General features: G+C 41.3%; 1 protein-coding gene across 1 annotated transcript in view; it reads right to left on the bottom strand.

Annotated features, from left to right (window-relative positions):
* Positions 1–1,287: 1,287 nt before the first annotated feature.
* Positions 1,288–16,583, bottom strand: part of LOC117166306 (uncharacterized) — a 55,474-nt gene continuing 40,178 nt past the window's right edge. The window contains exon 3 of the mRNA XM_033350159.2: positions 1,288–4,612. Coding sequence (XP_033206050.2) covers positions 4,340–4,612 — 273 coding nt within the window. The 3' untranslated portion in view covers positions 1,288–4,339. The remainder of the gene's footprint in view (positions 4,613–16,583) is intronic.

The raw sequence follows: 16,583 nt of genomic DNA, 5'->3' as shown, positions 1-16,583 counted from the left end.
GATCTCCTAACGAGTATAAGTTTAAAAATCTGCACGATAAAAATCCATAAAAGCGCCAAAAATATCGCCGTACCGTGCAAAATCGTACGAAAAGGAACACTGAAAAATCTCAAAGATATTCTTCCATCCGAATAACGTGTGTGAACTGACCAAAAGAAGAAGAAGGGATACGTGGCCGCCATTATATTGTCAACCGATAAGTGCAGGTTATAGAAGCTACTGGTGTAGTTCACGAAACTTGCGGCCCCATGAAGAGGCGGCAATTCCCGCAAAAATAATGACTCTTTGTAATGGTTCGCCTCTGCATATCCGTTGTTTCGGGCAGACACGGCGTGGTTAATTACGGGGCAGCCGACCGCTCGCGTAATTATTCGTCCTCGAAGCGGCGATTATAAAGCGATTATCGACAAGGATCAGGCTGTTGGCCTGCGAAGGAAGCAGGAACGACGGTTCCGTGGAAACGGTCCGTCTCGAACATCGGTTGCATTTTCTTTTCAGTCTCTTCGAGTTTGTCCGGCGAACGTTATCGTATTCTGATGGAGCATGGCGCAGATTCGCTTCGGAGAAAGCGAATTATCCAGGAGCAGGAAGGTTTCGGATCTTGGCTTTTTAAATTTGTCTTTTGATGAGATCGTCGAAGAGATTGGATGGAAAGATTGGTGAAAAGTTGATGAAGCAGATTGGATTCTTCGATGGGATTCTTCGCAGTTAGGGTTCTTCGATGTAATGGAGTTTTTCGATGAAAGTGGATGGATAATTCGTTGAAAAGGTGAATTATTCTTCGATGAGAGGTGGTGGAAAATTCTTCGGCGAGATGGATTATTCTTCGATGGAAGATGACGGTGAATTCTTGGAAAAGGTGAATTATTCCTCGGTGAAGGGATATAGATTTGGGTTTGTGATTTTTTGGAAGTCGATGGGAAGCTTTTGCAAGTGCATGTGCTCGGAGTTTGATCGTTGTGTTCTCGTTAATCGAAAAGTGGATTCTTAGGTCGATGATTAAATTCGGCGAACAGCGATGGAGAATTGCAATATATTTTCTTATTTCGTGGATTGTATTCTGATTTATTGCCGAAGGCTTCTAAATTTGCATAGTAGAGATTATCGAGACATCGATCGAACAACTCTTCGACTTGGATTTTTATGTTCTTGTTAATTGAATTTCGAGGAGTTTCAAATAATCGAACATCATTGAACATTCAACGGAGAATGTAGGATTTCTTCCATTCGGCCTTCTTCTAACCGTTCCGTTTCGAGGCTGGCTGGTGAATGAAACGCACACACGTGTTGTCGTGAAGAGATGATATAATTTATTTCGCTATATCGTTAGAACACGAACTGAATCATCCGTATGACCGTACAATCCTACGCTTTTTGCACGTCGAGTAAAATCACAATTCTTTTATGTACAACGTATTTACAAAAACGGACCGGTTAAGCGTGCAAGCCGATCGTTCGTCAAGAAATCACGATCCATCTCGCGATCTAGACAAGATTTTCCAGTGATTCACTCGTCCATCTGTTCGAATCTCGTCCAGATCGATTCTAGTCGCTTCAAATATCGGTTATGTATCGATAGAGATGCGATACGTGCGATCTGAAAGGGACTAAAAGACATTTTTCATTTTTCATTGTAAAGGGAGAAAAAATAAAAAAAGGAATGGAAAAGAGACGAAGATTTCTCGTGAACGATCGTTTTTCGGCTGACGCGCTCAGCTGTCCCGTAAAATATAATCGATATAATAATTTAAATCGTCAGTACATCTCGGACATCGATTTGACAAAGGGAAATACTGGTCGCTCGTGGGACAACGACGTTAAATACAATTCGCAAGTTACAATTCGAGTTTACACTGGGATTGATTCTTCATTCATCTAAAAAGGATACGAAGTTTGGCACTCTCATTTTCCCCTACGTTTTTATCCTTCGTTTCTTCTTTTGCGGCTTACGCATATTCAGATACGTTATGATGCACGAATCGATATTAATAACGTGAAAATTGTTCCTCGTATTGTCTTTGTGGATAAAAAATGGAAAAGGGAACAAGGCTACTGTATAAATGTTACGAGTATCTATAACATCCTCACTTTTAAGACAAGATACTTATTTTCAACGAATTTCATTGTAAAAACGCGTGCTGAACGTATCATAATTATCTTCCAAGTGCATAGGATATGGACAGAGACCGATATAGTTCTACAAATGCTGGATAGAAGTCGATGAGTACATCGTAACACGTTTTATGTCAGTAGGCCGCGCGTGTTCGCAAATTGTTAACCCATTAAGCATCGAAACAGTATAAAATTCGCGAAAACGCAACATTGTCAAGTAACAAAAAAGAAAAAAAAAGATTTCTATGATTTCAAGAAGAAACTTTGATATACTTTTATCAACACGTCGACTCGTTCGAATTTCATAAAATTAGAAAAATAAAAATAAAAGGAAAAATATAAAATATAAAATCATAAAAATAGGGGGAAAAATAGTATGGGAAAAAGTATTAAGCAAACCCTTGAAATCCCCTTTCGATTCAACCGTATAAATTAATTAAAAATATATCGCGAATAAGATGTTGCGTCAACGCGACAACGATCCTCGATGGATTAACAAGCACTCGTTCTCTTACTCTCCGTAACTCTATTTGCATCTCGACCATTGCGATCAGCTTCCTCGAAAAGCGATCAAACGCGCTTTTCATCGACGAATTATTTACAGACACGTACACACACCCACACATTCATTCACGCACGCATACGCAGATACGCGTCCTCCCGTCTCGAACAAAAGATCGATCCTTCCGTCGTCTACTACGCGAAACGCAGGATCCGCCTGTCTGATCCACCACGGATCACAGTCTACGATTCTTCTCGATATTTATTTATGTACACGAGAGCTGACTGTCTCGCCATCGGACGATCTATGGCAAGATGCGTGTGAACGCGACGATCTATTTGTATGAGGATTAAAATTCGTGAAAATCCGATCCCTTCTCCCCGATCGAATATTCCAAAGGAACATCCTTTCAGCATCGGATAGTTCCAAAAGAATATTCATTCTCTCGCGCGCCTTTCCGCGAATCGATCGAGGAACTATGGTATAAGAAAACATCGGGGGGAACGATGAAATTGATATCGCCGCTGGGAGAAAGAGGCGCAATTCCGCCGAGAGAATAGGGGAAAGTTCTAAAGATCGAGCAAGTTCTTGTAAACGTTTCTGGTTTTTCCGACGTTTCCGCCGGAAATCGATCCATTTGGCTTCGTCCAAAGTTTCGAAGAAACAATACCTCCATTACCCAGCTTCCGTGGCGCTCGAAACCCCGCGCAATTCCATCGATCCTCCGGAAAGCAGTTTGCTTCGCAAACGAGTTTCTCACCGGGGTTCTTCGATCGTTTCCGACGCGAGAACACGGGAACGGATACGAGGAGCTACGTCAGTCTTGCCAATAGGGAAATCCGCAGTCTTCCGGTGTCGTTCAACGACGACTATAGGAATCGTCTTTGCCATGACAATTCCACGATCGAACGATCACGATCTTTCTAGCGAGACGTAAATTTAATTGTCTTTCCACGCGTTTTTCGTCTCGTTTGTGTTCGTTGTTGCGATCTTTGGAAATCCGTGGGACACGCAATTCCTTGACAATTCCATTGCCGTTGTTTCTGGTTTTCGGTGACTCCTAGCCTCTTCTATATGGCGCTCGCCTTTATTTTTATTTCCGTCGTATTCTGCTAGAGAACCTTCGGAATCTCGGCAATTCCATTTCTTGAACTATCCGAGCAATCAGCGAGTATTGACTCGTGAATTCTTAAAAATTGCGCTAGACGCGCAATTCCGTAAAATCTCTCGTCGAACGGCAACATATTTTTGGTTTTCACCGACAGTTCTGTCTCGCAAACACTGGAACTCGTCTCGTGCTTTCACACGACATCTACTGCATTTGCAATTCCATCCAAGTTTCTCTTTTACATCCAACTGTATCCTCCTTGCAGTTTCTTCGAACTCGACGCTCCGCACTTTACGCGATCTTTGGATGTTCGCGATAAGAATAAAATTCTTGCCTCGACAATTCCACCAATTTCTTCCTGTTACTCGTGTTTCTCTCGGTGAAGCTTTTCGACGCATCAGTCTCTTTCACTTTAACGTCCGCCATTCCACAATTCTTGAGATACTCGTAATTCCGACAATTCCAACGAAATTCCAAGGTTTCGCCTTCCCTTCGCTCTCTCGCGACTCGAAATTTAAACCTCGATTTTAACTCATCGAGTGGCACAGTTGACAGCGGTCGTTCTTCGTCGGTCAGACGCAATTCCCGGCACCTTAGTCCAGGCAGAGAACGTCTAGCTACGCCTCCGAACCGCTGGAACACTCCTCCGCTTCTGGATCGATGTGTTCCTCTTCCTCCTCTTCCTCGTGGTGATAATCACCGGTCTCCTGTTGCCATTTGCTCACGTGATGGGTGTTCTTATTGTTGGAATTGTTATTCGCGTTCCCGCCTCCACCGCCACCGCCACCACCACCACCTCCACCGCCCCCAGATTGCTGCTGTGCCTTTGCCTCTTCCTCCTGCTGCATTCGCTTGTGCTTCGTCCGTCGGTTCTGGAACCAGACCTTCACCTGTAACATACAACAGCAACTTTTCATTCATTTAATTCTGGTTTCTATCATAGGATTGTAACGCGATGTTAATCAATTAATAGATTAATTGCAAGATCTCTGTTCGTCTCTCTTTTATCTTCATTTTTTGTTAGAGATCAAACAGATCAACTGTTTAAGATGAAATTTCTATCGTTGTCGGTTTTTGGCACAGTGTGCCATAGAATCGTTGACTTCTATTATTAAAATATTCTTTCAGTACCGGATCCTCGGATGACGAAGAATTTTATAAAAATCAAAGGAACCTATCAAAGGAAGGCGTGTGCAAACTATTTCCATTGCAGACTTCTCTATCTGGCACTCGTACAAAATGCAATGACCGAAATACGCTCACAATGTATTTACCAATTTGTGAAAGTTCAGAAATAAAGTCGTAAATGTAAAAGAAACGTTGTGCATGTAATGGAATATCTCGTTGGATACTTTCCCATTAACCTAAAACGATATTCTACTATTAGAAAACAAGAATCAAAAGATCGTAATTTAAATGTCCTAGAAAATATAACTAGCCTCCTATACACTGACAGTTATTGTACCATCATACACTGTAATACTACATATGTTAACACAGCGACAATTAACCTACATACAATATCCAATTCCTATAATCTACGTACCGACCACTCCAATTTCCTTGTCTACTTTTATTCGATAATAACAATCGATCGCAATTTTCATTGACCTGCAACCTCGATCGATTCAAACACCGGACAAACGACGTCTCATACGCCTCCATATCGAAGAAATAAAATGTCTTTTCGACAAAGAAGAACTGAAATTCCTCTTCGACGGACAAGAAATAAAATTCCAATCCAAACGAAAAAGAGAGTGAAATTCCAGTCCAACCATGCCTTTCATCTTCGCGCATCGCAAATTATACAACGATACAGCATAAACGATTCGACGATCGTAGTTTCGTGATCTCCAATCATCGTTTTCAACGTTCTCGGACCAACTGGAAATTCTGCAAGGGCTATCGACCCTCGAGCTTCGGCAAATTAAGTGGCAACTAGTTATAATCCACCCCAAGTGTATCAAGGAGCCACCCCTTAAACAGGGTGTATCCGGTTACAATGGGCCGTGTCGTTGACGCGGAACCCCTCTCGTCGAGGGTTGACGAGAAAAAAGGGAGGGACGAAGCGAGTGGTGCGACGATCGCAGAAAACGCGCATTGTCCTCGAATTGACTGTTAGATACACATTGTCCTGTTCCTGCTTCCTGTTTGCCGCAGAAGGGTTGAAAGGGGCTCCATTTTCGAATTATCTACGCGTGAAATCAGCATTGTCGCATTGGCTGCTGCATGGATAGAAAAGGCAGGAGAGAAGGATGTTTGTCTAACTAACGTCACGATCCAACGTGTTTCTGACATGACCCGGATTAGTCGCTGTTCACGACCCAACCGAGAGTATCGAAATGATCTGGCGAAGGGGTGGATACGCTTTGGCAAATGGAAAACGTGATATCGATGGAACAGCGTTGCGTGGATGGTGTTTAGATGGAGTTTAGGAGAACGAGGCTGAATGGACGTTGGGAATAATGGTTGTCTTTGGAAATTATTTAGGGTGAATTTAGAGTATGAGGAATTTTTCAGGCTGACCTAAATTTTTCGCCGATTGCGTCGCGATTTATAATTTGTTCGAGGTTGGGACATTTCGTTCGACTGATTTTGGTGCAAAGGACTCGATGCAAAAGTGATTTTTTTTTTTAATAGAGATCGATTGTTTCGGTGTAAAATAATTGTACGTTCAAATTTACTGAATTCTCTTTTGAAATTAGCAGAAAAGGACCTGTGGTCTTGTTGTTCGTTTTATGGTTATATACTTAAAATTTATATGATATTTTAGGAATTTACCAATTCGACATAAACGTTTTATTTAGGTAATTATAGGAAATCGAGATTGCTATAATACAAATATAGAATTTCCTTTCAACCAACCTTCCAAAAATTCTACAAATAGTTTCACCCTCTCCAAGCATGTGACTCCAATTCTTCGGTCTATTACGTTACCATCAACTAATTCAATTGTCCCTAATAAATCGAGTTTATTAAGCCAATCGAAAGACCGGAACACCCTGAGGGTGGATAGAACGCAACAAAGTCATCTACCGCGTAATGATATTGTTTCAAACAAATTAAAACGAAAATGCCATGGCATTTCAAAAAATTACTTGATCAATTTGATCAAGAAAACCGGTTCGTCTTATTCTAAAATTTTCACAGCGATTACTCGATTAACTGGGCCGTTCTCCTAAGAATACATCGTGAAATTCTTCCGCCAATTCTATTAAAATCCCACAAAATTATCCGCGAAAGACCCCATTCGCATAAATGCCCACTTACCCAAACCTTTAAACACCGCTAAAATCATTATACCTCCAAAAGTAAATGAAACGAAACAAACGAAGCAAGCGCTAAAATCATTCATCGCCACCTCGATTTTCCAAAACCAAACTACAGCCTATCACAGCTCGACAATTCCACCCCCAAGAATCCACCTCTGGCTGGAAATCCAAGACGTAACAAACACCTCGGGCGCCATACTACGAATAGTAAAATCTTTGGAAATAAAATCACGAGGAAGAGAATCGTGCCGGTATAAATCGACCAAGCTGTTGGGAGCTTTTATGCGATTTTTACAACGCGCCTCTGTAAAATACTGGCGTCGATGGAGCGACTCAACGGGGGTGGTTGGGGGAATATAACATAGACCATGCATATATATACACATACAGAGAGAGAGAGAGAGAGAGAGAGAGAGGGAGAGTCAGGTTAAACCGAGTGTAAATCCAGGCGGCATAAGGGGTTGGAGCAGAAGGGGGTTGGTTTCGAAAGCGTTCGAGCTTGATCCTGGGGAATAGGCCACGTATCTAGGGGTGAGAAGGGGGTGGCCGGGGTTTCCGCGTGCGTGAAGATCCGCCAATCGGCTTTCAGGACCGCCCGCGGTCGCCATGGCAACCCTCGGGGACGTAGGGTGATTACGAAATGGGGGTAACTCGATTAAACGTACGACACAGTCCTGCAGGGAGCGTTCAAACGTTAGGGGGATGAGACTACGTTAACCAACGGGGTTGCGATTCTCTATTTGCCCTCTTAATCATCCGTTAAGTGCCACAATCCTCGAAAAGTTCCCCTGGGTACACAGACAACCCTAGCTACCCTTCCCTCTTCCTCTATCTGTGTCTATCTAGTCACATCGTCTGAAATTTCCCTTCCCATCCGTTCTTTCTCGTCGTACGTACTTTCGTTCGGCCATTAATTCCTCGGCTAATTGTTCGTGTTACGCGGGTCGAAGGGCGAGCAGAAGGGTAGAGGATAACACTGGGGAAGGAAATAGGTGGCTTAGAGGGGAGGACTGGAGGAGAAGTGGGGTGATTTGGATTGTGTTTCAGGACGTGAAAGTGTGAATGGAGTATCCCGGTGTAACTCGATAGATAGAACTCTGCCGATCGTCGATTCAACTAGATTCAAGAAGTAGGATCGTAGGTAAAATTGAAATTATATCGTAAAGATTTGCTGCATTCTCCGGATATTACGATGAGTACTTTGAATATCCTGTACATCGTTGCATATTATCTACGTGTATTATGTATTCAAAAATTGAACTGTACCAAAAATTTTCGATTACACCCCATCTCACCACGTCAAGTCGAAATTAATATTGTCGATATCTACACTGATTTCCTACGATTCCACCAATTCTGCAGAAATTCAGAGCTAATTTTCTTTCCACAACACGTACGTAGGTAGTAATTTCAAACCTTTTTAACATTTGTTATACACGTTAGTCATTGCTCTAACTAAATACTCGGAACAAGCTCACCTTACTATCCTTAAAACGGACCAGACCATTCTCAACCAAACCAAACTATTCTCAATGTCCATAAAAGACGGCTACTTATACACGAACCGACATACACGATGGGAACCTTGAAAGTACAAACTGCAAACATCCTTCAAATCCCTGCAACATCCGCCATTGAGATTGAGAAACCTTCTCAAAGCCTCCAATTCCCACCAAACCCATCCAAGATGCACCGCTCAAGTTCCAACATTGCTGAAAGCCTCGCAAAAATAGCGTTGCAGAGGGAACGAATCGACGTTCGATGTAAGCGGATAACCGATCAGTAACGTGGCCTTCCAACCGTATCTGCGTATTTCTATCGATCGAATTACCACGTGGATTACGGCTAATATCAATCGGGCAGAATCGCGAAGCATCGCGCAAACCAGCGCGTCGTCGTAGCGTGATCTTCGACGCTGGATAACGAGGCTGTGCACACGTGTATAACCATGCGCAAAAGTGTAATTGAAGTTGCTCCTGGTACACGTTCTAAGTGACAGGTGGACACCTTATACGCGAATCGAGGCAGAGGTTCGATGCGACGGCGTCGGTCTTCGCTTTGGAAGAACGCTCTCGGCACAGGTGTGCGTGGACAAGTCACCGTGGCAGAAGTCGAGGCGGTTTAGGAGCGTCTTCTACTCGCCGGGAAAGGAGTCGCGGCCAGCACCGACTGTATGACCATATTTGCGTTTCGGAAATTTCACTGATTGATGGCGACAACCTGATGGGCGTAATTGGCGTCCTGCGGATCCTTGGGGGCGAGAGCACGCCGATTGGGCGGTCACTTCGATTTAGAGCGAACGAGAGGTGGTTGCATCGTGTTGCTTCTTTTTTCGCGCGTCACGAAACCTCGTGATGATGAATTTTGGGGGGACAGTGGTCTTTTTTTTCCTTTTTTTTTTTTGTTTTTATTTTTCTGCTTTCTCGAAGATTTAAAGTCTGGTTTCTAGAGATTCAGGTTGGATCGTATCGAAGATTTGGAAAGAGAACCAGTATTTCAGTTGTACGTATCGAAGGAAGATCGAGATTCTTTCTGCTAAAAGAATGACACGTTTTAAGTCGATTCTCGATATGTCTACATTCGATTTTTCATACAATCCGCTCACCTTTTGAAATTGAAACCACGAAAGGCAAACGATCTGTGTTACGAAACGCGACAATCACGATTTCCCTCAAACCCATCTGATAATTGGTATTCTAATTATAATACGACCACGTTCGGTTGTTCTCGTTACGAAATCGTCAGACGGTCGTATAAAAAAGGAAGAAACCAGAAGTCTAATCTATCGAAGACCTTTACGTCCACTGTTAAATATAATTATCGGCTCTTTTTATTGTCCATCGTGGAAATTGGATGTTCCCTAATGGAAATTAATACCGTGATTGTCATTCGCCATTTTCTCCTCGCCAAGGCATAGAAACGCCAGCCCCTCCATCGTTTTATTATAATTAAAGTTTGACACCACTTTGTCGAGATTTGTAGAACGAAGCTCCGATAAAATCACTGAGATCTCTTCGACACTTTGGTGAAAGCTTCCGGCATTTTGTTATTCTTTGATAAAAAAATCTTGCATATTGCCGAGGATCTTTAGGAAACTTTGTCAAATTTTGATATCACTCGGTAGAGACTGGCTTGAAGATTTTTAAATTTGAAAATTTCCAAGCTAAATTTGAAAATTATCAAGCGTAAAATGCACTTAAATCTGATCGTATAATTTCTTCCTATAGACACTTTGAACAATTTCATATATCGAAATCAACTCACTAATCAATCAGAAACATGTTATCCGAAACCTTTAAAACGAACCAACACATTATAACAATATTCATATTTTATTACAATGTAGCAATAATTATACACTATCCTTAATTATTTATTTATATCAATTCCAATTTCCTTGAAAACCTTCAGTCTATGAAATGCATAAAATAAGAGGCATAAAAGGAAGCAATAATTACGTAAATTAATAATTTCACAGAATGAATTCATATATAACAAAAGCAATGAACAAACATCTATATTTGTTGCCAATATCGTGCAAAATTTGTAGCACGAAAATTATTAAAGCTCACAGTGTATCAATTTTAAACTTTCTTTCATCCGCCACTGTACGTAGAGACTTTGAAACTCCCAAACATCCCCATACGAACTTCGTAAAATCAATCGTTCTATGAAAACTCTCCAACGATCCATCCACCACACCAACGTCATCCAACGTCCTACCAATCAAATTCCACCCCAAATATTCGAAAGCTTGCAAAATTGGAAAAAAGAAGCATCTTGCTCGCTTCAAACCCTCAAAAGATCGTCCCAAAGCAACGATCAAACGAGAGGAATTAAACAGACACGATCTCCCTCGTAGACCATCCGTGTTGGAGATACGAAAGAAAAACAGGCGTATCGTTTTTCCCCCGAATGAAATCCGCGGGTCTGCGACGACTGACCAATGGCGGGTGTCCATAGCGCCCCATAATCCCCCAGGGCCTGACCAGTCACGCTCGAAACATTATTTTTAATCCCGTGAACGCGTCGCGACGAATCCACGCCCCGCCGATCGTGCCACGGCTAAATAAACCCGACGATATTATTTTTCAATTGTCCACGGGCACACGCACACACGCACGCACACAGAGGAGCGCGCACGCGTGTTTTGTTAGGACGAAATTGAGCGTGATCTGCGCGCCAAGGGGTGGCAATTTCGCCGGATGCGCCTTCATCTGCGTGCAACATTTTTTATTGTCGACAAACGAGATGGTTCCGCTCGGGGAGCTTTGCGTGCGAAATCGATGGAAAATAGATATAGATATTATACATCGGTACAAGTTTCGAGCATTTCGTATACATCGTACGATGATTTTTCTCTTTCTTTTCGTTCACTGGCTTTTATTTCTGTTTTGTTCTTTTTACTCTGTTTCTTTTTTTTTTTTTGGAAAAGGATCGCAAAGGATTGTAAAGGATCGAAAAGCGTGGAATCGACGATGGTGCTTTTAAGAAGAGGAAATGACGATACTTGGGACTTGAGAATGCTTGAGATCATACGTGGTAGGCAGAATTCTATAATGGAGCAATCGCGTTAGATGTATTATACGTAGACGTAAATCGGAGGAGATCGAGGGTTGAAGATTGGATTAATTCGTAGTCGGCTTAAATCAACGAAATTCTAGTAGCAGTTTAAAAGTTACGATTCTTTGACCAAAATCAAAAATCTAACGGAAGAATAGCTATTGTTCGTTGATTAAAAGATCTGTAAAAATGTGTACTACGCTCGTACCATCGCCAATCTTAATCTTTACAAAACTACCCTTATTCTGTAACATACGTCGTTAAAATTTCCCATTCTCCGTTAATATTAATATTATTCACTGGAGAATGTAAGAGACACTATCGCCGATAAAATCTAAATATATTCACGATGGCCATACGCAACGATACCTTAAAACAAAACTTTAGATCCCTTACAACCCGAATCGTCCAATTACCTGCAACGAAAGCAACCGAAGTTAGAAAATTAAAACACGCAACGTAGCTTTAAAAACTTGTAAACTTCGCGTTAGAATAATTGTCGTGTCTTGAAACGGCAATCAAAGTCAAATACCACGACTAAGAAGAGACACACATGGTCCAGACGAAATCCAACCGATCGATCGGAAAATATTGGCGAGGCAAGGCCGCCAATTTCATCGAACACACACCGTTTCTGCCTGCTGACGTGTATTTACCAACGGTTGAGGATTTTTTCCGGCGGATTTCCAGCAGAATTAAAAAAGGGAATGATATTTTGCTAACGGGATACCAAACGTCACGTTTCCAAAGAGTGGCACGACACCTGCGTGGATTAACGACACCAGGTTGCGACGCGTGCAGGGTGGAGACGCCGAATCAATACGACAAAGAGGGGAAAGATTGATCAAATACAGATCCTTCAAGTTTGGTCAATGGTAGATATCAAACAGCAATCATTGTTTCATCCCATTGCGATTGATTTTTTGTTTATCCTGAAACGTCGCTAAAAAGATCTCGGATGGAACGCGTGTACAGATATCGTAGGTTGTAAGTCAGGTTTGTTGCGACTTCTAATCTATTAGGTCGTCCGAAAAGTTGCTTTCGCTTTAATAAGGAAATAACGGATGCACAACCTTTTTCCGTTTTATATTATTTTATCGAATTACGTACGGTACGTTTTGTTCTATCGAAATAAAGATCACAACGTTCGACAGATTAGGCTTCATGTTTGCATAAAGATGCATCGTTGTAAAAGAGAGACACTTATCGGACAACCTACTTTGAAGCTGAGGTATGTGCAGAATACGAGGTACTTTATAATTATAAATTATAATTATAGAAGGAATTGTGAATGACTTACTGTGACGATAGAAGCTGATACAGTTTCTAACATCTTACAAGCAAAATGAATTTCAATTCGTTCTGATATTTCATGTCTAAATAAAAAGCAAGCACAGTGCTGCGTTCTTCGTAACGATGACGATCATCTTCGAATTATACTTTTCTTCGAACACCTTTCGCGGATAGAAATCGATAAAATAACGGGGAAAAAGTAATCGACCGCAGACTTCGAGCTTCGAATAAAGAATGAGACAAGATATAATTTTCACGTAGAAACGAACGTATCACCACGCATTCTGCGTAAATGTGACGATGATCTCCAAAGAAAATGAACCTTACGCCTTTCCTCTAACAACCTTTACGCGAAGAACCGATGAAACGACGTGTAAGTACAGTCAATCGGAAAACTCGATCCTCGAACGAAGAAAATAACGGACACTTTATTGAAAATAAAAGAACGATATGAAACATTTTCAACAAGGCTATCGACAACAAATTTCCAAACAAAGTGTTACTCAAGGAGCCTTGCAAAGATTCCAAAAGAAAGACTTCCATTCTCGTCTTGCAGAACAAGAAGCATAGTCTCGTCCCTAAAGTGTAACGATTTCTTCGAGCGATCTCGAATCGGCTCGAAGGAGAGCTTCCTCGCGAGTAGAGGCCGACAGTATGCACACGAAGTCGACGACACACGACAGTGACATGCCAGAATCGTGACGAGAAAACCAACGTCCTTTCCCCTCTGTTCCTTCCACGCAACCAAAAGGGATGAGGAGCGAGTTTGAAAGAGAGGAATCGTTTTGCTTCGCCACTGCACCGCGCCTATCGTTTACGCCGATCGTTCGAATCGGGAATATCGTTCGCGTTTCGCTTCCTTTCCATCGGCCTTTGAGCTTCGCCGATCGTTTGGAGCCAACTTTCGCCAATTTTCTTCCCGAAGGAATTTTTTTTCAAATCACACATATACTTACACGTCGAAACGTTCTGGACGATGTATAAATGGACTCTGGCGAATTTTCTTCTCTGAGAATTTTTTCTTTTTTTCGAAATTGTACATAGATGTATATATATTGGAAGGTTTAAGATATACGAATGAACTTTGTAAATTTTCTTCCGAAAAGAATTTTCTTTTTTTTTTTACGTTATTAACACACCTCGACGCGTTCACACGTGTGCCATTCGTGAATTTTTTCTCTGGAAGAAAACACTTTTTATTAAATCGTAGGTGTATGGGAACCTTGCGACAAATACACGGAACATTAATCGCAATTAAAGAAAAAATCTCCATCGATATAATTAAATTTTTATTTCACGATTGCTAGTAAAAAAAAAATACCTAAATATAATTAAGATTAATCGAAGCATTTCTTCTTTTCCTATCGCGCATATATTATACAAAGTATCAAAGGATGTGTGTCAACAAGCACGCAATCTAGACAAAGAAAGAGAGAGAGAAAGAGAAGACTCTCCACGCAAATTTCGCCGCTTTAATTACCCATTGTTCACGTTCTCTCTCGAAGAGGCGTTACTCGCCAAGCGTAGAAACAAGACAGGCCTCCCTCATTGCCATCTAGTTAGCATAATATCGTTTTTATGACGGAACGATAAGCGGCTCGTAAAACGACTGACGGGCCACGAGAAACCACGATATATAAGTATGTACTTACATACAGGTCTCGATAGCGCCATAATAAATATACAAGTTCTAATCGTTTTCTACGCGTTTGTCATTGGGGAGATTAATTTTAAGGCTGAGAGAACAAATGGTACAAATGATAAAATCCTTGATACTGTGAATTTATCGTGCGTAAAATTAAATTTTAGCATCGAGATCCGTATGCTCTCGTTAAATCGTATCGCTATACAAATATATTCATAAAGTGGAAAATTTTAAATACGTATAAAAATTAACATCGTCCAGATGAAAAACGAAGATTACGTAGCCTGTTCCAATTCTATCCCATTTTAGATCAACCAATCTTACGCAATCTTACGCCAGACCCGAAGAAACGAAAATCAAAGTTTCGAATCTATGAGTTATTTGGTGATACTTGTAGGAATCTAAATTCGCATAAACATCCACAGTCTAATTACAAACTTTTCGTTATCCTGTTAAAAGTTGACCGTTGCAAGAGCTTAGAAGTCGCTACTTTCAGTCAGCCGATTAGCTCGACTCTTTTCCAAAATCTCCACCAACGATCGATCTATATACCATCCTCATGCCAGATCCTAAATCTCTGCCAAGAATCAAGAGAACGAAGACTCGAGCAAGTTCGAGTCAATTCGTTCGCGGAAGACGTTCGCCGACACGGCTCGATGAATCACTCTTGTACCGTTCGATTCTCGAAATTCCGCGTTCCTGCTTGCCGGGAATGAAAATCACTAAACGGAAGGGGACGAAGAACGAAAAGGAAAAGAAAAGAGACGAAAGGTCGGAGAACAGGATAGAGAGGAAAAAGGAAAGAACGGTGCAGCGGCTACCGATATAATATCAAGCGGCTATTATTCTTGGCGAATACGCGCGCGTACCCTTTTGCCAGCCGTGTGTTACGTTGCCTCGTGGACGGTAATGGAAGAAGTTTTGCATATTATGCAGGCCGCGTGCGGATTCTCTATGCATAATGAGGCGTGTCGTCGCTGGACTAAGAATAAAGCATTGCGAATGCGCTGTCATCCCGATATTGTATGTGAACGTGGCCTCCTCTTCCTGGCGCAATTATGCGACCGATTCGCCGCACTACCCCCCCACCCATCCCCTCGCTAATTATATTTCAGATTAACGCCGCTGAATACCACCGGGGGTCGTCCATTTCCAACTTCGTTTCGATGGAATTCATTAATGGACCGCTTCCAAACGATTGCAACAGACGATACGCTCGATAATATTAAACTTGTGAAAGTGCAAGCTTGCTTCTTGGAATTTTATTTTTGTTCCGTTCAAATACTTTTCTAACGTAGGAAAATGAGTCAGCGTTTGAATATTCTCAGTCGAAAGTGTTATCTGAATACGTTAGGTATCGTGAGACTTTGAATTTTCGTTTAACGTTCGTTAATTGAATCTATTAATCCGAGCGATTGGAATGCAATGCTTGAAAATAACGGAATGCTCGATGATAATATTATCTCCGTGAAAGTGGAAGCTTGCCTCTTGGAATTTTATTTTCGTTTCGTCAAAATACTTTTCTAATAGAACGATCCTTGCTTGAATATTCCGAGTCGAGCTGAATTTCGCACTAACGTGCTACTGTGCGTGTTACATGATATCGTGAAACTTTGAACTTTGGTTTAACGTTTAATAGCGGGGTTTATTAATCCAAACGACTGATTATTCCTCCTGATTATTTAGGTATCTGGTTCTCGCAAGAAGATCGATATAAATCGAGTTTAATTTCGAGCTAACGTGTATATCTTGATATCTTATTACGTGATGTATTTTTGCTATTTGAGATAATTAATACGTTAGAATGTTTGAAGCTAACATGTTAATATATGTTAACATGCTAACATATTTGTCTTGATATATTCGATATTCTAAGGTATTCAAAATCAAAACTAAACTCATTATAATACCGCACCTATAAAATGAAATCTCAATTACTGCGCGTTAATTTTTCACTAATGTTCTAAATACGGGTGTCATCGGTGTCAACGACGAAACGAAAATTTCGTAAAACACAGCTGTCGTCAATGATCGAGGTCATGCGTCGATAATTGCGTTCCATTTAGCCTTGTCATCTTTTTACGTTTG

This window comes from Bombus vancouverensis, chromosome 15, assembly GCF_051014615.1.
Source record: "Bombus vancouverensis nearcticus chromosome 15, iyBomVanc1_principal, whole genome shotgun sequence".
NCBI classification, from domain to species: Eukaryota; Metazoa; Arthropoda; class Insecta; order Hymenoptera; family Apidae; genus Bombus; species Bombus vancouverensis.
Note: the sequence above shows the minus strand (reverse complement) of the source record. Positions and strands in the feature narration are given on the sequence as shown.